Source organism: Phyllobates terribilis, unplaced genomic scaffold, assembly GCF_046119375.1.
Source record: "Phyllobates terribilis strain yellow unplaced genomic scaffold, ASM4611937v1 Scaffold_7__3_contigs__length_470593459, whole genome shotgun sequence".
Taxonomy (NCBI): Eukaryota; Metazoa; Chordata; class Amphibia; order Anura; family Dendrobatidae; genus Phyllobates; species Phyllobates terribilis.
Genome location: NW_027362767.1, coordinates 210,314,237 through 210,338,148, shown reverse-complemented (window position 1 = coordinate 210,338,148; position 23,912 = coordinate 210,314,237). Strand labels below are relative to the sequence as shown.

General features: G+C 49.0%; 1 protein-coding gene across 3 annotated transcripts in view; it reads right to left on the bottom strand.

Moving 5' to 3' along the window:
- ASTN2 (astrotactin 2) overlaps window positions 1–23,912 on the bottom strand; it is a 1,067,984-nt gene that overhangs the window by 405,471 nt on the left and 638,601 nt on the right. For all 3 annotated transcript variants that reach the window (XM_073639713.1, XM_073639714.1, XM_073639715.1), the window contains one exon: window positions 21,486–21,623. In XM_073639713.1, coding sequence (XP_073495814.1) covers window positions 21,486–21,623 — 138 coding nt within the window. The remainder of the gene's footprint in view (window positions 1–21,485; window positions 21,624–23,912) is intronic.

Here is a 23,912-nt window from a genome sequence, read left to right as displayed (position 1 = left end):
CACCCGGCAAACACGTCTCGCTGCACCCGGACCATCCTCCGATTTAGATCCTCCAGCGCAGCTCGCGCGCACTCCGGGTCTCTGGGCAGCTGTGCCAGCAACTCCATTAAGCTGCAGGGTGGTTCAGCTTGCAGCAGGCTGCGTGCCAGGGTGCTGGTGGGGTTCGCTGCTCCTTCCATCTCCGGGTGCGGTATGTCCAGACTGATCCAGGCCGCACCCGGCCCCAGTTTTCTTTCCTATCCGCCCCCATGGGGGGTGGTGTTGGGGGCATCTGCTGACAATCACCTTTAGGGGCAGCCCCCCCACATTGATGGACATCTCCACTGCTGCACTCATGGTTGCTGGGGGCGGGCCCCTTCTCTGGCGCCACTCTGGGACCTGGCCCACGATGGGAGGCGGCTTCCTGCTGTCTTTTGGTGCGCACATAATGGCGTCCGCTCTGCCGGGGCGGGAAAAACGGATGAAGATGGCGGGAAACGACCCAAGATGGCGTCCGATGGCGGGAAACGACTCCGGCTGGCGGGAAAACTTCACCACAGTAAGTATCTCAGTCTCTGAAGGTGCGCAGTACCCGGTGGTAGCGGGCTGGTTTGAATCCTGCCGACTATGCCAAAGTTGACTCGCCCCCTGGGCCTGTGTTGTGCGTGCACGTGTGTGCGGGGAATACCCGGAGCCGGATCGCTGGGGGTTGTAGTCTCCGTGGCGATGACCCGGTCCGTGCCCAGGGTGGTCAATTCAGTGGCAGTCTTATTAGTATTATAATTGTCCGACTACGCCACCCGTGGATTGCTGTCAGTGGGGACCGCCGCTGCGATGCAGACCGCTGGGGCTGATGGTGTATGCAGCTTAGGTAGTGTGACTCCCCACGGGAAGAGTGCAGCCCCAGGGCAGTGTAGTAAATGGTGGGAGTGATGGTACGAGCGTCCCAGCACTAATAGTGCTGGTGCGGCGAGGAAGCACAGAGACTTGGGATTGCAGTTCAAATGCTTTACTCACAGTTCTTTGTATTCTTAGTCACTTCGGTACCGATAGTGACTGCCCAAGCCGTGCTGCGTCCACCAGGCAAGGGGCTCGATCAACCCCCAGGTATCTCCGGAGTGTGGCACAGAACTCCCTTCTCTTCCCTTCTCTGGCCGTGCCCCACCAGTGACTCTACGTTTGTCCGGCTGCCTCGGGCCTTCTCTTGGTACGCTGATTTCTGCGTCCCTGACCCTATGTGGTGTGCCTTCCTGGTAGGTGTAGTGAGGGGTCGCACCGAGATATAGTCACGACCGCCGGTCTTTGGCTGAGGATTAGTCGCCTCCACCAATTTGGGATCCGGTACCCTGTTCTGCCAACCCGTCACCTGCAATCTCCTGGGCCTATGGGGTTCCTTCTTCTCTCGTGTCTCTGAGCCTCTCTTAATGTTCTGTTCCTTGTTTCCTTTCTCTTCTGTTCCTGTTCTCTCTGCTGTTTCTGGCCTCCACTCCAGACCCGCCTCATGGAGCTGGGCCCAGACTGAGCCACAGCTCCCTGTCAGCCCTCTCTGGCTGAGCTCCTCTCCTCTTCTCCTCCTGACTGAACAGACTCCTTCTACCCCCAGAACTAAGATGGTGCCCACCTTATATACCTCCCTCTCTGTGTGAGCCCAGGTGACTAGCAACCAATGGGCTCCTACCTATGCCCGGAGACCCACCCCTATCTGCTCCTACACCACTGGGTGTACTTTCCCCTCCCCACTCCAGCCAGGGACAGATGCTGTCGCGCCTGCACTTCTGTCTAGTGGGAGCACCGTTGAGCTGTCCCTCGGAAATGGGGTGTGTGTGGTGCATGCAGCTTACTGAGTCCTGGTCCACACTCCATCCTTACCCGGGAGTGGAATATCACACCTCTGGTCTGAGGTGCAATACCCCTGTAGCGGCCGAACCCTCGGGGCGCTACAAATGCGCATGCTCAACCACCGCTTCATTCATTCCCTAAGAAGCTGCCCAGTTCTCGCTCGCATTTACCAGCAGCCCAATATAGCATGAATGGAGCAGTGGTCGGGCATCTAATCTGCCGCTCAATTTTGTAACAGGGATACCAATTCACCGATGTGCCGATCAGTAGTGGGACACCGACCATGACAACCCCTTTAACATTGTCCATTTTCATCAACTTCCATCAAATGTGCACGTGCTTCTTCAAGTTTAGGAACGACCGTGTCTTTCAATATAAAGTAAATTTCTCGACGACACCTTTACATGAACCATAACTCTGAAAAAAAGTCTGATAATTTTTCTAAGCTAAACTAATCTATCATTGAACGTACTCTGCCATATTGGGGATTAGGTACCAAGATGGAACCAGGAGCTCAGATAGCAAAGTCTTTTATCTTTTCTACTGCAAGAAGAAAGCATGCATTTGATTTTTCAGTAGCAAATAAATTGAAAAAAAAAACTAAGATTTGTTTTCGCTTGTTTGGTTCGAAATAAAAAAAAAAGTCCTGAAACTAGACACCGCCAGAGACATCAATTATAAGCTGTATAATAAATTCTAGGAGACACTTGGCATTTATGATAGATTTATATATATAGCATGACATAAAGTGTAACAACACCCTATCATGTAACATAATATATTACCTCTGACATCTGTTTCAGCATCAATAACGCATTATCGTATAGGTTAACTGTATTATAGCTGCCATTTTTAATCCGTTATCCGCTTGATGGCCAAGGAAAGGTGGCATTCAGCCCATAAACTTACCAAGATTACAAAAAAATTAAATACACCCATTCATGCATTCTGCTGCGTTAGAAACTTTTCATTCCACTCTCCGCCAAAGAACACTTAGTGATGGCGGCAGTCCAAGGCCATTCTGTATCACATTATTGAGTGCTACTTTATATGAACACAATCTACTCTGCTTTGTTACTCTTTACCGTTTACATTTTCATCAAAGGTATCTGTGTGAATAGGTTTTTAAACCCCTTTAAAAAAAAATCTTTACATAGAATTCAATTCACATTTCGACATATGAGTTATAAATCACGCAGCGGATCTCCTGCTTTACATGGATTCATCAAGGAGATGTGTTTATGAGCTCTCACCGCTACCGTTTTTTGCCATGAACTCTGCCCTTTTCTTGTTCCTTTTCCCCCTTTATGTGTCCGTGGTTTTATTATTCTCTGATATCTCGATGCTTCTTAGATCTTTTTTATTTTCTCATCTATCTTTTTATTTATCTTCATCCAAATTATTACCTTTCCGGGCTCTTCTCGTCTTGTTTTGTTAGGAATTATCTTTCAGCCACTTTCATCCCTGAACTCCCATTTCTTACTTATCTTGCTTCATGGTAAGTCTTACATATGTACAAGAATTTAAAAAAAAATTATCAAATTCCATTGTTTAACCTTTCTTATCTTCAGAGGTACATTTAGCTTAAAAGATTTAAAGGTTAGAATTCCCTAAGGTGCGCCCTTATAAAATAATAATGGTCCCTGTGAGGCAGTGAGAGGGATCATATGTGAGGGACGGTATGTATCCCCCAGGATGTGCATAGAGAATTATTGAACCTGCTGGAGTGCATTGCTATCACAGACACAACTGTGGTTGCAGTGCAAAGTAAAAGTAAGTTTGGACTTGGTCAAACTATTTGACCAAGTCGGATTTAAGAAAACCTGACACGGGCTTTTATTTTTGGAGTGAACTACAGGATGGCAGAGGGGCGGATAACTCCCTCCAGCCCGGGTCTTACGAGTGGCTCATGGCCACAGTTTTCCATTTAATCTTGTAGTAAAGGTTTGGGTGTGTCAGTGGTTTGTTTGCTAGTTGCAGAGCAGGAGGCTCTGTGCAATACAGGCTTGTATGAAGGCACAACACAGGTCTGTGAAGGCAACATAACTGGCACACCTCAGAGTGAAAAAGCGCGGTCGTCACCCACTGCAACAGGTTTACACGGACTGTTTGGATCACCCGTCTAAGATCCGGAGGACATCTATTGCATTTGAGTTGTGAGTTTTTGCAAATAAAGACATTTAAGTTGAACTTTCCTTGAGTCACTGCCTCATTATCGCACAGTGTGAACACCGCCGCACTACACCCCTTACTATGTAACAGTGCCTCAAGTGTCTCCTTATCAATTAGTAATGGCTTGAGCGTTCTTTAATAATAATGCCTTTTAAGTCCCCAGTGGAATTGTTCTAATGCTTGTTAAGTGCCCCCTTAACGAGTAATGCTCTGACTGCACCTTAATCAATAATATTGTTTTAAGTGCCCCTTTTAAAATAATAATGCTCCATGACTGCTCCCAAAAAAGTAACAATGCCTCGATTGTCTCCTTATAAAGTAATAAAACATAGTCTCCTTATAATGTAATAGTGCCTTGAGTGCCCCCTTATAAATTAGTAATGGCCTGAGTGTTCTTTAATAATAATGCCCCATGAGTGTCTCCTTAAAAGTAATAATTCCTTGCGTGTCCACTTATAAAGTAATAATGCACCGAGTTTCTTCTTATAATATAATAGCCCCTCCAGAGTCCCCATATAAATTGTGCTAACGATCTTTAAGTGCCCCATAAATGAGTAATGATCTGAGTGCCTCATATCCAATAATATTGTCTTGAGTTCCCCTTATAAAGTAATAATGCCCCGCGAGTGCCCCCTTATAAAGTAATAATGCCCGATTAGAGCCCCCTTATAAAGTAATAATGCCCCATGAGTGTCCCCTTATAAAGTAATAATGCCCCATGAGTGTCCCCTTATAAAGTAATAATGCTCCATGGGTGTCCCCTTATAAAGTAATAATGCCCCATGATTGCTCCCTTATAAAGAAATACCATCCCATGAGTGCCCCCTTATAAAGTAATAATGCCCCATGAGTGCCCCCTTATAAAGTAATAATGCCCCATGAGTGCCCGCTTATAAAGTAATAATGCCCCACCAGTGCCCTCTTATAGAGTAATAATGCCCCACGAGTGTCCCCTTATAAAGTAGTAATGCCCCATGAGTGCCCCCTAATAAAGTAATAATGCCCCATGAGTGCACTTTATAAAGTAGTAATGCCCCATGAGTGCCCCCTAATAAAGTAATAATCCCCATGAGTACCCCTTTATAAAGTAGTAATGTCCCATGAGTGCCCCCTTATAAAGTAATACCGTCCCATGAGAGCCCACTTATAAAGTAATAATGCTCCATGAGTGTCCCCTTATAAAGTAGTAATGCCCCATGAGTGCCCCTTATAAAGTGATAATGCCCTCTGAGTGGCCCTTTATAAAGTAATAATACCCTTTCAGTGCCCTCTTATAAAGTAATAATGCCCTCTGAGTGCCTTCTTAATACCTAATAATGTCCTAATTGCGCCCTAATAAATAACAATGCTCCTGGTGCTCCAAAACACAATAACCCCCCCGAGAATGCCTCCAAAAAGTAATGATTCCTCCTTAACAATGCACCATGTTTCCCTTTAATAAATATTAATGTCCCATGACTCCCTCCCTAAAAACTAAAAATGCCCAGAGTGCCTGTTTAAAAAGGCCCCCCCAAAAAAAATCTATACTCACCTAACCCCAAGTTTCAACCGACCCCACCAGTTGATTCTTCTTCTTCTATTAGTGCCCAGTGTTAGGAATCATGGTTCTGTGCTACCACCTGGGAATGGAGCAGGTCTGATGCTATGCTACTCCGGTCGCAGGTGCTGCCATCGCCCTGACCGTGTAGGCGGAGCTACTACGCGTGCACGGAGACGGTTCCAATCTTATGTAGCATTGCTTTCTAGTGTTGTAGAATGTGTGAGGATGTGGGACGCCGTGTCTTTCATTGATTTCCCCGGTTGCCAGACAACGCAGGACGCTGCTTTGTCTGGCACTAAGCAGTGGTGGAATTGTGTTTATTCTGCTGTGCAATCTAGCAGAGAGTGGCTGTCTGGAGGTGATTGGGAGGTATTCAACACCTGATCATTAGGCGGGCTATTTAATCCTGCTCCCTGCTCAATGCTTTGCTGTTTATTGCAGTTTCCATGTGATGTGGTGGTGAGCGTTGCTAGCAGTAGTGTTGCTATCTTTTCAGGGGTTTTCTCATTTTCTCTTCAGGTTTCCCTTCAAGGGGTTGTTGCAGAGGTACTCACCTGGTTCTCGACTAGGCACTAGCCGCATCACCAGACGCCAGATGCAGCTGCGTGAAGAGTATTCCCGGCCCTCAAGGGCTTGCCTAGTTGGGCAGCTTGTGCCAAGTGAGTCTGTGGCTGTGCCTTTGCTGGTTTGGTGGCAGTCTTGCTGGGTCTCTCTGCAAAGCGCATAACACCTAGCACAGGTGGAATGTCTCGAGAACATCTCCACCATCCTGCAGTCTCTAGACCTAAAGTGACCTGTGATCTACAAAATAAGCAGTGGTGTAGCACGGACACGGAGCACATGGCTTGCTGCTCTACAACAGGTTTGGGACCTGGTACTGGTTAGAAGGTGACATGAATTGGTATTGCAATCTGCTATAAAGGGGTTATTATAAACTTATAATAAAATATCTAAATAAATGCAGATGTCATAAAAAAACAAGAAGAAAAACACTACTTGCTCATTCAACCTCCCCTTTTGGATGATCTAGCACTAGCCCTGCATCGGTGTTCCCGACATGCAGGTGGCCCATGACTACTGCAGCCAAAGAGTGGCCCCAATGGTCATGTGCCAAACTACTGTAGCATCACGGTTTCATGATGGAACACAATACAGGCATAAGTCCACATGCACTAGTGATACCACTGTTAGCCCCATCATTATGTCTGTACTCACCTGCTCTCAACCACATCACATATCCTTATATGAGTAACAGACAAACTTTTCTAAGAAACTAATTGAGCAGACGGGATGTCAAGGTTGGGTACGAAGCCACCTTGATCTATCATCCTCCAATGTGAATGTCAGTACTGCTAAATTAAAAAAGGTTACCTAGCCTATAAACAATTGTAGAAAACACCCACAATGCTTAAAGGGCATCTGTCAGTAGGATCAGTCCTCCTAACCAGTCTATATGGGTATATAGGTCATAAGAAGATGAATAAAATGATACCAGGATATCTGAGATCTGATGTCTTATTTCCGAGAAATCCACATTCTTCTTATATGTAAACGAGCTGTTAAGATCTATGGGCCGGACATAGATCTCCCTGAGAATCTGCCTCCAGAGATTATTGTAAATGACAGGAGGTGTTAACAGTGTGAGACATGTAATGACTGACAGTCTGCTCTCCTGATCTACATGTCCCACACTAGTAATGCCCTCTTAGATATAAAATAAGCTCTGGAGGCGGAGTCTCAGGGAGATCTATGTCTGGCCCATAGATCTTAACAGCTCATTTACATATTAAGGCAAACATGGATTTCTCTAGAACAAGACGTCAAATTGCAGATATCAAGGTATCATTTTATTCAGCTTTCTATGACCTACGTGCCCATATAGACAGCTCTGGAAGGTTGATCCTACTGTTATTCCATTTAAAACTGATAAATATGACCTCTGCAGCCAATCATTAGCCACAGGCAGGGCCGGAGTCAGCACCCAGGGAAGTCCCGGGGCCCTGGACCATCAGGGGGGCCCACTCGCCGTCTGGGCCCAGGCCGCTCCCCCAGCATCTGTGCAGGACCGCCGGTGCTGCTTGATTGCTGTCACTTTATCAGACATGCCTGAGGAACTGGACGGGACACAGGCCAGGGGCAGGTGAGTGAGACTTGTTGCCAGCTTCCCCAATCCCCATATTAAAAATATTTCTAAAGTGTGTGTGTGTATGTGATGCGCCCCCTGGGCCATATTTGGGGAATACCCGGAGCCGGATCCGTTGGGGGTGGTAGTCCTCGTGGCGGTGACCCGGTCCGTGCCCAGGGTGTCAAACTAAGTGGCGATGTTTTTAGTGGCAGATGTGATATTGTTCGACTACGCCACCCGTTGAATGCGGTTACGAAACCGCCGCTGCAGGGCAGACCGCTGAGGCCGGTGGTACAGTTGTGCAGCGCGGGTAGTATAACCCCCAACGGGAGGGGTATGGCCTCAGGGCAGCGGACGTGGATGATGGGGATGGTAGAATTGCACGCAGGCACCAGGAACCACTCAGAGACGGTGCGGTGTAGTTCAGGGTCTTTACTGGTGACAAAGATAGACCCCCCCGGGAGTACTGGCTAGCGGTCGGGGTCTGGTCAGTCCGTGAGCAGACAGGATCTCCCCTGGCCAGGCGGAGTTGTAGGCCTCCCCAACTAACTGTACTCTTCTTGGCTACCTTGCTAGAAGCGGGTAAAAGTAGCCCACGTCCCTGAGTGTACCGTGTGGTGCTCACCCGTATGGCCGGTGACTCGGGGCCTTCTGGTAGCCTCCGCTCCACGACGGCGGTGCTGGTCCCTTGCGTGTGACCGTGCCTTCGGGTTTCTTGGCCAGAGGACCTGAAATCCCCTGCCGGTCGGTTTCTGCTGCTGGGTATGGAACAGTCCCCACAGCCTCGGACTCCGTGTCCGGTGAGATCTCTTCAGTCCGGACGAGCTCTACAGCTTCCAGTCCTGGACTCCTTTTATCACTGCTCCCACAGAGCTCCTGTTCTTATTTTCCCTGTAACTGATCCACACCAGACCAGACTGTGTCTCTGTCTCTGTCTGTGTTCTTTTCTTACCCCACCTCAGCCCCAGTTTATATAGGGGAAGTTCTTCCCCTCCCAGGACTGGGCAGGAGGTGTGGCATGCTTAGGATTCCTGACCAGGAGACCTCCCACCTGCTCACAGACGTAATATTGCTATTACTGTGGTAACCAGAACCCTGGGGTGCCACATTCCCCCCTAGTAAAATTTAGTACTCCGGGACTAAACATATATTTTTTTTTAAAACATAACAGGGTATAAACAGGAACAATACAATAAGGAAAAACATGTTAAAGTGGTCACAGCGTGTCCGCAACCGGGTGCAATTTTTGAAGCAAAAGGGTGTCCATTTCACCAAAGAACAGGGAGCCGTAACCAGGTAGGGGTCTGTTCTGCCCCGAGTCTTTAACAGTCTTTAGTCCGTTCCTGGGTTACGCTCCAAACATATATACAATAAAGTTCTAGTAAATCCACAAAAGATACCTATAAAATAACTGGAAAAACATAATTATTTACAAGCAACAGTAAACAGGTAAATACCAATAAGACAGTCTGAACACTTTAGATCCTCCAACGTACGGGCAACTGGCCTCTAGTGGCCCTAGTAGACCTATGGAGCTTACTGACCGGTCCTGAGCTACAGGGTGTAGGAGCTGTCAAAGGTAAGCTGGGCAGCTGTCTACGGACTCTTTGGCTCACTAGGGGCACGGCAGGCTCACTATAAGCAGAGGGTCGATTCTCCTGGTCTGCTTGTGTGGGGTCTTCTGCCTCCTGGACCGGCTGCTCTTCCAGCTCTACCTGTTTTTCCGTAGGCACTTGGGATGCTGGCTGGAGGAAGGTGAGGACGGGTACCACAACAGCGCCATTTACTTGTGTCCAAGACCGAGGGAAGTCTCCGAGTACAGTACTGACCATCTCTTCCCCTTCCTCTGCGGGTCGAGGGTTTTCTTGATCTTCTTCAGGGTTTCGTAGCTGCTCGGGACACTTCTTCAGGTGATCTCGGGAGACAATGGCTGTGGTTTCTCCTCCATCCTTACTGATTGTGCAGACTTTCGGGTTTTCATGGCTTGATGGCAGTACGGTGTACGGGTCCTTCTCCCACTGGTCGTCCAACTTGTGGAGCCGTCTTTTCCTCTTCAAGACCTGCTCTCCAGGTACCAGGGGAACAGCAGGAGCATACTGGTTGTAAGTCTTCTCCTGTCTTTCTCTTGCTTGACGGAGACTTCGCTCAACGCTCTCCTGTACTTTCCGGTACTGCTGCAGCCTCTCTGTGTCCCAGTCTGCTTCTGGTGAAGTGTCCTCGGGTGTCAGGACTCCCATATCCAGATCAACAGGCAGCTTACCAGGTCTTGCTCTCATTAGGTAAGCCGGGGTACAGTTGGTAGAACCTACAGGGATGTGGTTGTATAGGTCCACCAGATCAGGCAGTTTCTCAGGCCACAGACTGCGTTCTTCCAGGGGCAATGTTTTCAGAAGGTCTATCACCACCTGGTTCATCTTCTCGCAGAGTCCATTGGTTTGCGGATGATAGGGTGTTGTACTTATCTTCCGGCAGCCATACAGAGTGCAGAACTCCTGGAAGACTTCCGCTTCAAAGGCAGGTCCTTGGTCCGTCAGCACCTGCTCTGGGTATCCGTGTGGACGGCAGAAGTGCTGCTGGAAGGCTCTAGCTGCTGTTTGAGCCGTTAAGTCCTTGACGGGGACTACAACCAAGAACCGGGAATAGTGATCCACGATGGTTAACGCATAGACGTAGCCACTTCTGCTGGGGGTCAGTTTTACATGGTCCAAGGCTACCAGTTCCAACGGCTGCCTGGTGACGATGGACTGCAGGGGGGTCTTCTGGCTGGCACGGTCCTTCCTTCTTAGGTTGCATGGGCCACAGTCTCTGCACCACCTCTCGATGGTTCCTCTCATGCCTACCCAGTGGAACCGCCCGCGCAGCAGGAACTCCAGCTTCTTCCATCCGAAGTGCCCAGCTCCGTCGTGGTATGCCTCCAGTACCATAGCCGCGTCTCTTCTTGGCACCACTACTTGCCAGATCAGTTCATGCGTCCGGGAGTTAACCATTCTGCGGCACAACTTCCCCTTGTAAAGGAACAGTCGACTCTTCTCAGCCCACAGTTGCTTGGTCTCCTCCGGAGCGTCTGGGTCAAGGCGGGCATCTGGCTGAGTCAGCATCTCCTTCACCAGTCGGACGGCGGGGTCACTGTCTTGCGTTTCTGCCCAGTTGTAATGAGGTAAGGGGTTGAACGTAGCGGATTGCTTACCCCTTACACGGTGGGAATACTGGGTAGTCCCATGACGGTGAAACGCGGGGAGTTCAACTTCTTCCAGTTCCTCTGGATCTTCCCCTACGTCTGGTAGGTTTGGCATTCTGGACAAGGCATCCGCGTTGGTATTGGAGCGTCCTGCCCGGTATTTAATCGTGAACTCATAGTTGGACAGGCGGGCCATCCATCTCTGCTCCAGGGCACCGAGTCTTGCAGTGTCCAGGTGTGTCAACGGGTTGTTATCCGTGTACACGGTGAACCGGGAAGAGGCGAGGTAGTGCTTAAAGCGTTCGGTGACTGCCCACACCACTGCCAGGAACTCTAGCTTGAATGAGCTGTAATTCTCAGGGTTTCTTTCGGTGGGTCGCAGTTTTCGGCTGGCGTAAACAATTACCCGTTCTCTCCCCTGCTGGATCTGGGACAGTACGGCTCCTAGCCCGATGTTACTTGCGTCGGTGTAGAGGATAAAGGGCTGGCTGTAATCCGGGTACGCCAGGATTTCATCCCCCGTGAGGGCCATCTTCAGCTGGCGGAAGGACTCTTCTTCCAACTTCTCCCATCTGAAGGGCGGCTTCTGGTTCCTGGCCTTCCTGGACTGGCCTATCAGGAGGTCCTGCATAGGAGCTGCCTTTTTGGTGAAACCGGGAATGAACCTTCGGTAGTAGCCTACCAACCCGAGGAACTGTCGCACTTCCTTTACGCTGGAGGGTCTTGGCCATTCCTTAATCGCGGTGATCTTATCAGGGTCGGGAGCCACTCCGTCAGCACTCACCACGTGTCCCAAGTACTGCACCTTTGGTTTTAGCAGGTGACACTTCGACGGTTTCACCTTCAGACCGTAGTTTGCCAGGGCTTCAAACACTTCCGCCAGGTGTTTCAGGTGGTCCTCGTAGGTTTTGGAATAAACTATAACATCGTCCAGGTACAGCAGGACCGTCTCAAAGTTCCGGTGTCCCAGACAGCATTCCATCAATCGTTGGAAGGTTCCTGGTGCGTTGCAGAGTCCGAACGGCATGCAGGTAAACTCGCTAAGTCCCATCAGGGTGGTGAATGCGGTCTTCTCCCGGTCCGCCTCTGCTACAGGAACCTGCCAGTACCCGCTAGTGAGATCCAAAGTGGAGAAGAAGTTAGCAGATTTTAAAGCAGCCAAAGACTCCTCTATCCTTGGTAAGGGGTACGCATCTTTGTGTGTGATACGGTTGATTTTCCGGTAATCTACACACATTCTCATAGTGTTGTCTTTCTTTTTAACCAAGACTAGTGGAGCTGCCCAGGGGCTACAGCTATCCCTGATTACCCCAGCCTCCTTCATGTCTCTAAGCATCCCCTTGGCGTGTTGGTAATGTGCAGGGGGTACGGGACGATACCTCTCTTTTATGGGAGGATGGTCTCCCGTGGGGATGTGATGTTCCACTCCCTTCACTCGCCCGAAGTCTAGCGGGTGTTTACTGAACACTCTCTCGTATTCCTGGAGCACCCGGTAGACTCCCTGCTTTTGGTGAGCGGGTGTGGAGTCAGTACCCAAATGCAGTTGCTGACACCAGTCCTCCATTTGTTGTTTAGAGCCGTTACCTTCCTCTGGATGAGATGGAGGCAAGGGTTCCACGGACTGTACAGAATTTTGGTTGATGGAATACAATTTGGCTAGCGTAGCATAGCGGGGCAGGTACACTTCCCTCTTCCCGATATTTATTATGCGAACGGGCACCCTCCCATGGCGTACATCAACCACCCCCCGTGCCGTCAAAATGGTGGGCCTACTATCTGAGTAGACTGGTTCTACCATTGCCTGGTAATCTCTACCTCTCAGACCAATAGCTGCCCGGCACCAAATCATCATTTCACTTTTCGGGGGCATGGCAATAGGGAAAGGGTCACACATTCTCACGCTACCAATCTCACCACCGGAGAGTTCCACCTGTTGCCGTCGCATCAGTGCCCGGATCTCTTTTTGGAGCACTCGCTGCTGGCCGGAGCTGGCGTTCTTGGCAACCTGCTGTAAAATAAGAATCACCTCTGCAAGAGAATTTTCAATCACATTAGTTCCTAGAGTTATCTTTGGGTGACTCTCGCGCTTGTCAATGTCCACAATGATCAGTCCCTGTGCTGCCAGTTCGACTTTACCGATTTTAATGGTCATCTCTTTAAATCCGATCTGTGGCACGGGCTGACAATTGCTGGCGATGATACTCAAGTCGTCGTCTGGGTAGCGGGTTATATCCGAGTCATTCCAGTACTGCTTGAAGAGCACGTACGGGATGGTGGTGACCTGTGACCCAGTGTCAAGTAAGGCACTCATAGGAATGCCATCCAGTACTACAGGCAAGACTGGACGTCCTCCCACGTATTTGTCACGCCAGTTCGATGGGCCTGGTGATCTTATTCCTAGGGGTTGGCCCTCTACCCCAGGTTGTGCCAGTTTAAAGGACAGTACCTTGCCATATGTCCGGGTTGATTGCAGCGGCGGCAGATGGGTTGTCTGTCCTCGTTGTACCGGTCGCTAGGTCTTCCTCTGGCCGGTGGGGTCCTCCTTGGTCGGCGCCACGGGATATCCTCCGGTCCGGATGCCAGCTGGATCTTCCCTGGAGTAGAAACCTGTAAAGACTGCACAGTTCGGGTTAGCGCGGCAACGCTTTTAGTTAGCTCTTGGACCTGATGGTGCAGGTCTGTAGCCGGGTCATTGTTTAAAGCCTGCGCATCAGCTCCCACAGGCCCTGCCGACAATGGCGCCGCCTCCTGGTGGTAAGTGGTAGCAGGGCGTTTGTGGGTCACAGCGCCACCTGGTGCCGGTTCTCGGAGCACCCGGATGGCTCTGTCCTTGAACTGTGCAAAGTCCAGATGAGGGTCCTGTAAGGCCATTGCTCGCAACTGGATTCGGTGGGCATTGCAATGTAGACCCTCTATAAATTGTTCAGTCAACAGCTTGTCTTCGTTTCCCACGCCGTCAGGGTCGGCCTGCTTAATGGCTCTCAGGGCCTCTTGTAGGTTTAGTGCATAGTCCCTTATATTCTCATGTGCTCGCTGCTTGCACCCGTAGAATCTAAGCTTGATCTCGGCTGAGGTACGGGTATCAAAGGTGTCCTTCAGCCGGGCTAGTATCTCTGCGACAGTCCTCCTCCTCCCAAGTGGCCAGGACTTTACCTCCCTTTGGGCTGCCCCTGTTAATTGAGCCACCAGGATGCTCACTTTTTGCTCTTCTGTGAGGGGGTACACCTGGAAGAGGCTATCCAGCCTTTCTCTGAAGTCATTTAGGGTATGGGACTCCCCTGAGTACTGGGGTAGCCAGGCTGCCCCCGGGATGTAGGGCATGGTGAAAGGCATGACCGCAGCAGCGGTGGTGCTGGCGGTGGCTGTAGCAGTGAAGCTCTCCTCCGTATCCGACATCCTCCTCCCCCCTAGTGGACCGTGGCCTACCTTGCGATGATCCTGTTCCGTAGGCCGCGGCTCCGCAGTGGATCGTCAGGGTTGAGGACCTTCCGTCGCGCTCTTGTGACGTCGGCGTCTGCTGGGCTCCTTCCAGGACCTTACGCAACGTCCGGACGTGAGGCGGGGCTTCAGTTCTCGCGCGCTTTCGGAGTCCACGCCCCTCTTCTTCCCGCGCGGCGTCCTCGAGATGGCGTCCAATGGCGGGAAAACTCCACGGATGGCGGGAAGAAGGCAAAAGATGGCGTCGGATGGCGGGAAAACTCCACGGATGGCGGGAAGAAGGCGAAAGATGGCGTCGGATGGCGGGAATCTTCACCACAGGTAAGTTTAACAGTCTTTTTCAGGCACGCAGTACCCGGTGGTTGCGGGCACGAGATCCTGCCGACTACGCCAAAAGTTGACGCGCCCCCTGGGCCATGTTTGGGGAATACCCGGAGCCGGATCCGTTGGGGGTGGTAGTCCTCGTGGCGGTGACCCAGTCCGTGCCCAGGGTGTCAAACTAAGTGGCGATGTTTTTAGTGGCAGATGTGATATTGTTCGACTACGCCACCCGTTGAATGCGGTTACGAAACCGCCACTGCAGGGCAGACCGCTGAGGCCGATGGTACAGTTGTGCAGCGCGGGTAGTATAACCCCCAACGGGAGGGGTATGGCCTCAGGGCAGCGGACGTGGATGATGGGGATGGTAGAATTGCACGCAGGCACCAGGAACCACTCAGAGATGGTGCGGTGTAGTTCAGGGTCTTTACTGGTGACAAAGATAGACCCTCCCGGGAGTACTGGCTAGCGGTCAGGGTCTGGTCAGTCCGTGAGCAGACAGGATCTCCCCTGGCCAGGCGGAGTTGTAGGCCTCCCCAACTAACTGTACTCTTCTTGGCTACCTTGCTAGAAGCGGGTAAAAGTAGCCCACGTCCCTGAGTGTACCGTGTGGTGCTCACCCGTATGGCCGGTGACTCGGGGCCTTCTGGTAGCCTCCGCTCCACGACGGCGGTGCTGGTCCCTTGCGTGTGACCGTGCCTTCGGGTTTCTTGGCCAGAGGACCTGAAATCCCCTGCCGGTCGGTTTCTGCTGCTGGGTATGGAACAGTCCCCACAGCCTCGGACTCCGTGTCCGGTGAGATCTCTTCAGTCCGGATGAGCTCTACTGCTTCCAGTCCCGGACTCCTTTTATCACTGCTCCCACAGAGCTCCTGTTCTTATTTTCCCTGTAACTGATCCACACCAGACCAGACTGTGTCTCTGTCTCTGTCTGTGTTCTTTTCTAACCCCACCTCAGCCCCAGTTTATATAGGGGAAGTTCTTCCCCTCCCAGGACTGGGCAGGAGGTGTGGCATGCTTAGGATTCCTGACCAGGTGACCTCCCACCTGCTCACAGACGTAATATTGCTATTACTGTGGTAACCAGAACCCTGGGGTGCCACATATGCATGTATGATGTGAATATCTGTGTATGTCAGTGTGTATGACTGTGTATATATATTTATGTCTGCTTTATATGTGTTTTTAAGAATCTGTGCTCAAATATGGATGTATGTCTATGTACACTACCGTTCAAAAGTTTGGGGTCACCCAGACAATTTTGTGTTTTCCATGAAAACTCATACTTTTATTTATCAAATGAGTTGCAAAATGATTAGAAAATATAGTCCAGACATTGACAAGTTTAGAAATAATGATTGTTATTTGAAAGAATAATTTTCTCCTTCAAACTTTGCTTTCGTCACAGAATGCTCCTTTGCAGCAATTACAGCATTGCAGACCTTTGGATTCTAGCTTTTAATTCGCTGAGGTAATCTTGAGAAATTTCCCCCCATGCTTCCTGAAGCCCCTCCCACAAGTTGGATTGGCTTGATGGGCACTTTTTGCTTAGCAAACGGTCAAGCTGCTCCCACAACAGCTCAATGGGGTTGAGATCTGGTGACTGCGCTGGCCACTCCATTACAGATAGAATACCAGCTGCCTGCTTCTTCCCTAAATAGTTCATGAATAATTTGGAGGTGTGCTTTGGGTCATTGTCCTGTTGTAGGATTAAATTGGCTCCAATCAAGCGCTGTCCACAGGGTATGGCTTGACATTGCAAAATGGAGTGATAGCCTTCCTTATTCAAAATCCCATTTACCTTGTACAAATCTCCCACTTTACCAGCACCAAAGCAACCCCAGACCATCACATTACCTCCACCATGCTTGACAGATGGCGTCAGGCACTCTTCCAGCATCTTTTCAGTTGTTCTGCATCTCACAAATGTTCTTCTGTGTGATCCAAACAACTCAAAATTTAATTTGTCTGTCCATAAAACTTTTTTCCAATCTTCCTCTGTCCAATGTCTGTGTTCTTGTGCCCATATTAATCTTTTCCTTTTATTAGCCAGTCTCAGATATGGCTTTTTCTTTGCCACTTTGCCCTGAAGGCCAGCATCCCGGAGTCGCCTCTTCACTGTAGACATTGACACTGGCATTTTGTGTGTACTATTTAATGAAGCTGCCAGTTGAGGAGCTGTGAGGCGTTGATTTCTCAGACTAGAGACTCTAATGTACTTGTCTTGCTGCTCAGTTGTGCAGCGGGGCCTCCCACTTCTCTTTCTACTCAGGTTAGAGCCTGTTTGTGCTCTCCTCTGAAGGGAGTAGTACACACCGTTGTAGGAAATCTTCAGTTTCTTGGCAATTTCTCACATGGAATAGCCTTCATTTCTAAGAACAAGAATAGACTGTCGAGTTTCACATGAAAGTTCTCTTTTTCTGGCCATTTTGAGAGTTTCATAGAACAAACAAATGTAATGCTCCAGATTCTCAACTAGCTCAAAGGAAGGTCCATTTTATAGCTTCTCAAATCAGCCAAACCATTTTCAGCTGGGCTAACATACTTGTGCAAGGGTTTTCTAAACATCCATTAGCCTTCTTAGACAGTTAGCAAACACAATGTACCATTAAAACACTGGAGTGGTGGTTGCTGGAAATGGGTCTCTATACGCCTATGTAGATATTGCAATAAAAACAAGACATTTGCAGCTAGAATAGTCATTTACCACATTAACAATGTATAGAGTGTATTTCTGATTCATTTAATGTTAGCTTCATTGAAAAAAAATTTGCTTTTCTTTCAAAAATAATGACATTTCTAAATGACCCCAAACTTTTAAACAGTAGTGTATCTGTTGTAAGGCAGCGCTCGTCATCATACTGGGGGTAACTCGCTTTGCTGCGTCAATCAATGCACACGTGCAATGTCTTTACGTTTTTCACACAGTGTTGCAGTTTATTATGGCACTTCATAAACCGCTGTTCACACACAGTTCATCTTAGTCCGCCACCGGCAGGTTTACACACATAAACAATTCATGAGCCAAGTGGCACACCGGCCCACTTGCTCCAGGGTACAGCTTACGGCAAGGTAATAAAGTAGCAATGTTCATATCACAATGTCCATACAGCACCGGGTATTACCTTTGCCGGGTATAGCTGTCTCAGTCCGTTACTCTGCCACCACTGTGGCTCTGCGGCTTCCCAGGTAGGGGTCTCCAGCCGTCGTTCCCTCAAAGGCCACTGACATCCACACAGGATCCAGGCTCTGCCTTCCAGGACTCTTACTCAAGCAGGCTCTCCCTCAAAGGCCACTGACATCCGCACAGGATCCAGGCTCCACGGTATCACGGTATCCCACACACATGGGGAACAGGCCTCACGCCTCTCACACCGAACCCACCTGTCTCAAATTAAGCAGGTTTATATATGCTGTGCACAGACAGCCACATACTGACAGGACCTTGCTGATGTCACAGTCATGTGATCAGTCAGCTGTGTGTATAGGTCCTGTGTGCTGTCCCAGTCATGTATACAGAGCTTTACTGTGCATGCAGGACCTGGGTGATGTCACAGTCATGTGACCAGTCAGATAAAGGGGAAGGTACATGGTCCGGTAAGCACATCCTGGACCATTTACAGTAATGCTAGCAACCTACTGCATTACACTGTGTATATGTTTGTGTATGTGCATGTCTGCGTATTGTATGTGTGGATATTTCTGTACCATGTGCATGTGTGTATGTGTGTGGATGTCTGCATGTGTGTGCATGTCTGCGTACTGCGTGTGCATGCATGTCTGCGTACTGTTTGTGCGTGCATGTCTGCGTACCGTATGTGTGTGCATGTCTGCGTACTGCGTGTGCGTGCATGTCTGCGTACTGTGTGTGCGTGCATGTCTGCGTACTGCGTGTGCGTGCATGTTTGCGTACTGTTTGTGCGTGCATGTCTGCGTACTGTGTGCACGTGCATGTCTGCGTACCGTGTGTGTGTGCATGTCTGCGTACTGTTTGTGCGTGCATGTCTTCATACTGTGTGCACGTGCATGTCTGCGTACTGTGTGCGTGTGCATGTCGGCATACTGTGTGCGTGCATGTCTGTGTACTGTGTGCGTGTGCATGTCGGCATACTGTGTGCGTGCATGTCTGTGTACTGTGTGCGTGTGCATGTCGGCATACTGTGTGCGTGCATGTCTGTGTACTGTGTGCGTACATGTCTGCGTAATGTGTGCGTGTGCATGTCTGCGTACTGTGTGCACGTGTATGTCTGTGTACTGTGTGCGTGTGCATGTCTGCATACTGTGTGTGTGCATGTCTGCGTACTGTGTACGTGCATGTCTGCGTACCGTGTGCGTGTGCATGTCTGCGTACTGTGTGTATGTGCATGTGTGCATGTCTGTGTACTGTTTGTGTGCATGTGCATGTCTGCGTATCGTGTGAGTGTGCATGTCTGCGTACTGTGTGCGCGTGCATGTCTGCGTACCCTGTGTGTGTGCATGTCTGCGTTCTGTTTGTGCGTGCATGTCTGCGTACTGTGTGCACGTGCAAGTCTGTGTACTGTGTGCACGTGCAAGTCTGTGTACTGTGTGCGTGTGCATGTCGGCATACTGTGTGCGTGCATGTCTGCGTACTGTGTGCGTACATGTCTGCGTAATGTGTGCGTGTGCATGTCTGCGTACTGTGTGCACATGTATGTCTGTGTACTGTGTGCGTGTGCATGTCTGCATACTGTGTGTGTGCATGTCTGCGTACTGTGTACGTGCATTTCTGCGTACCGTGTTTTTGTGCATGTCTGCGTACTGTGTGCACATGCATGTCTGTGTGCTGTGTGTATGTGCATGTGTGCATGTCTGTGTACTGTTTGTGTGCGTGTGCATGTCTGCGTACCGTGTGTGTGTGCATGTCTGCGTACTGTGTGCACATGTGTGGAGCCCTGCTGCGCATTAGTGCCACAGAACCCAGAAGGGTGCATGGATGGACTTCTCCACAAGAGGCCCTCACTACATTCATACACCTCCACCTTCCACCTCAGACCAGCAGAGGGAGCCCGTTAGGAACATATATAAACTGGAGGGTGGAGTTAGGCAGTCAGTTAGTTGGTCAGAGAGTTTAGAGTGTGCTCAGGATGTAGCAGCATGCTGGCTGCTGTGCTGAGGCAAGTTGAGGCCTGCAGCACATGCTAAGCCTGAGTTGAGGGCCCTGAGTGGGGCCGGAGGCAAGGATAAGAGTGAGAGGAGTTATGGGGGCAGAGGAGCATCATAGGCTCACCCCAGAATACAAGCCGGACACCGGGTCCGCGCCTAAAGGGTCCTTTATGCCCAGTAGGAACAACCGGAACCCCTGGAGAACTACAGGTCCCTGGTCGACCAAGCTGAACTCATATACAGGACTAGGAATCACGAAGACCCCAGCGTCCAGGGAGAGTGATTGCCAAAAGAAAGTCCTACTACCAAGTCAGCAGGTGAAGGAGAGATCTAGCATAGAAGCCAGGCCTAGCTCCAGGCAGGTCAGAAGCTTAGGAAGAAGACACGGACTAGGAGGCCTTATACCCGCTCACTGGGGAGAGAGTCCTGAAGTGCACCCTTACCAGCCGGTACCCTGGACCGTACCAGTGATCCACCAGTAAAGGTACTGAAGTGAAACCCCTGTGTGCATGTCCGTCATTCCCCCTGATCAGACCTGGCCACCTCTCACCTGCATCCCCATCCAACCTACACTGCCCTGAGGCCCGCTCTACCTGTGGAGAGCCACACCATCACATCTACCCTAACATCTACCTCAGAGGACTGTTGCAGCGCTGGTACAAATTACCAGACACCACAGGTGGCGTCACGACAAATCCTCCTATAAATATCCCCTTTTTGCACTGACCGCCCTGGGTCACGGACCGGGCCAGCCACTGTGACAGCTCCCCCAACATCTACCGGCCCGGCATGAGTACCCCACGGCCCAGGGGGCGCGTCACATGCATGTCTGTGTACTGTGTGTATGTGCGTGTGTGCATGTCTGCGTACTGTTTGTGTGCGTGTGCATGTCTGTGTACCGTGTGTGTGCATGTCTGCCTACTGAGTGTGTGCGTGTGTGTGCATGTCTGCGTACTGTGTGTGTGCGCGTGTGTGCATGTCTGCGTACTGTATATGTGTGCTTGTATGCATATTTGAAGGATGAACCTGGGCCCTGTGTTATATACCTATATTTCTCCGCCGTATCTGTGCATCATGAATCGTTGTATGTGTTAAAGGGGCCACTGAGACTCTTTCGCCCGGAGCCCACGAAAACCTGGAGCCGGCCCTGGCCACAGGGGAAACCAATGCATGTTGTTTTGGAGCAAGCAGGAAGTAGAGAGACATTTTTATAAATTTTGTTCCATCTCGACAGACATGTAACCACTGCAGCCAATCACTGGCCACTGAGGAGATCAACGCATGTCCTTTTGGTCTAAGCAGGAAGTGCAGAGACATCTCTGTAAATCCATTCCATCCAGACAGACATATGATGGCTACAGCCTATCAATGACAGTCCTCCACGGCCATTGATTACTTGAAGTGGTCACGTTTGTCCAGTCCATATAGGAAGTATAGATACTGGGGGTGGGGGCAAGATCTTGCAGCATTGGAACAAAAGAGGTGGGGGATCAGTAAAGTAAGTATTATTTATTTTATTGTTATATTTAGAGGCTGGACAATCTTTGAAAGCGTTGAGGTTGGCTTAATGTTCATTTATTATGATTTATATGCAATGACGCCTCATTTGTTTTTATATTAAGTGGTTATTTGGTTGAATATTTTCAATGACCAATTTCATTTTTTATTTTTCCTAGCACAATATATTGTGTATTACATCCATTTGTGCAAATTATAATTCATTTTGCTCAGATTTGTTTATACTTCTGTATATGAAATATAATACATTCTTACCGGACATCGGAAGGATCTTCAGTCACCAGGACGTCTGTTTTGCAGCTAGCCAATGGACTGATTGACAACTCCATAGGGGGCACAACGAAACTTTTACTAACTGGAAGCCATACTCCTTGTCCCAAGCTGTAGGTGGACCTGCCATAAACAAAAATCCTGGTTAGCATATATTTCTTGACAAATATTCTCATAGTGACATCAGATGAGGTTCTTTGAACTCTGGCCACCACTGAGTCCGCACAATTCTGATATTTATGCCCTATAGGAGCTGTATAGGCAAGAGAGCCGCCACCATTGTGACATATAGCAGCTGTTCCGAATTACTACTAGATTATATGTAAGAAATGGTGTTGAATACTTTTTTGTGATATACCAAACAAATTATCAGAAGTAGTAGAGATGATCTTTTCTTAGCAAATTAGTTGTTGGACCGCGAAGCAGTCATATCCTGCAAAGAGACCCTCTTTTGCCCAAGACCCCACCAGTACGTCCATTTCAATGCATATCTGTGGAGTTCAGCGTGAGATGTCCAGGGATAGGTCTTGCTCCTTACTGAGTGTGGTTCTTTGGCCACAGAATGAGATGCCACACTGGATGAGTGGCAATGGCTGCTCCACAGGGAGGTGTAACGCATGCACAAGGTTCATACAACAGGAAGATGCAATAGCGCATCAGCGTGAACTGATGATGGCTCGTTCACTTTTTCTAATAGCACGGACTGTTCTTTCCTTATACGATGAGGTGCATGAAGCCAGGTAGCTCGACTGTAGCAGATAGGTTATCGTCTGTATCAGACTCAGGCCCATAGCTTGGTCATAGGAACTAACTCAAAAAGACTCCATGAATGGTCACACCCAGGAGTACCCCAATATGACCCATTTTATCCCCTCCTACCAGTCGACATGGGACTTGCCTTCAATGTGTCACAACGTTGGTTGCAGGATTTAGACAGCTTAGTTCAGCCAGCAGCTTTCTCATCCAGCTCTCTCATACACAGGAGCGCTCGTTCAGTGAGCACTCCTGGATCCTCTACGAGAGAGCCACAGCCAGATAGCCAGTGGTTTATCTCTTAAAGCTCCACTGCAGTGTTTTTTTTTATTTCAGTGCTGCATTGGTTCCACTAACGTCAGTTCTCTGTCTCTAGTATTACACTCACCAGCCGCCGTCTTCAGCTGTTCCTTGCACCGCTCCGGTCCCAATCCACCATCTTGTGACCACAACTTCTGACCTCCAGGAAGTCAGAGGAAACGGTCACAAGCTCTTAATGTAATCCTATAGGAACTTCGTTTTGGCCTCATTCCGGCTCTCATAGAATTACATTAAGTTGCGACTTCCGGATCGCCCAGCAAACACTAGAGCGAACTGGCAGGTCATAAACTGTTGAAGACCCACCAGCACGGCACTGATAAAAGATGAAGACGACGGTAGGTAAGTATAAAACTAGGGGGCAGATAGATTATAATAGCGACACCACTCTAGCAATGAATAAAAAAAAAATGCTGGAGTGGTGCAAGATTGGTGGTCCGAAGTTCTAACATGTGAGTTGAAGGTCCCCATACACATAAGAACATTAACTGTACCCATATCAATATGGGAAGGGGTTCAGATGACGTTAGTCAAATGCATAAAAAACGCTGCCATTGCATGGGGGGGGACAAACAAGCAACATGTTATAGGATAATGTAAATTATTGGAACATCATGACCAAGGTTATAGGATACACCAAACTAACACTCAAAAGTTTAAAATGCTAATTATAACCTAAAACAAAATCTCAGGGGGAGAGACCCACTCCACTCCTTACGCACACATTACAATTCTCTACCATGTAGTAATAAGAATACCACCTGACGGCATGGCAATCATTCTAGTCTGCCATGCATCCCAAATAGCTCTAAACTAAATGTTTTTCTTGAATCGTCTGAAAATAAAGTCATTTTGTTTCCTTATTCTCATGCATATTCTGTAGTTAATACGACTCTCCACTCTTCCTGGGGCTAGGGGCTTGTGTAATGCAGCAATTAATTTGTTGTCATTTATACAAAGCACCGGCTAGCTGCATAAATTAACATTAAATTCACAGTGAAGTCTTATATTATGTTCTAATGAAAATGTATGGCAAGGTAGAATCCACTGAGGATTTTACAAGATTAACCTGGTAACTAATCAAGTATAAGAACATATGTAAAGCCTGACCCCTCCAAATCAAAATTCCTAGGAATCCAATACCTATTGTGAGAAGGAATATGAGACATTGCGTTATAATTTAATACTTTGTATAAAAGCAATCAGAGATAGTGCTGACATCTATTTTTCAAGCCAGTTTCCCGGCATATTTGAGCCAAACTCTCACAATTAGGTGGTATAAGAGTTCAGCTGGTATGTCAGGTACATTAGGGTCTGTAGTCAGATGAGTTGGATTTAAGT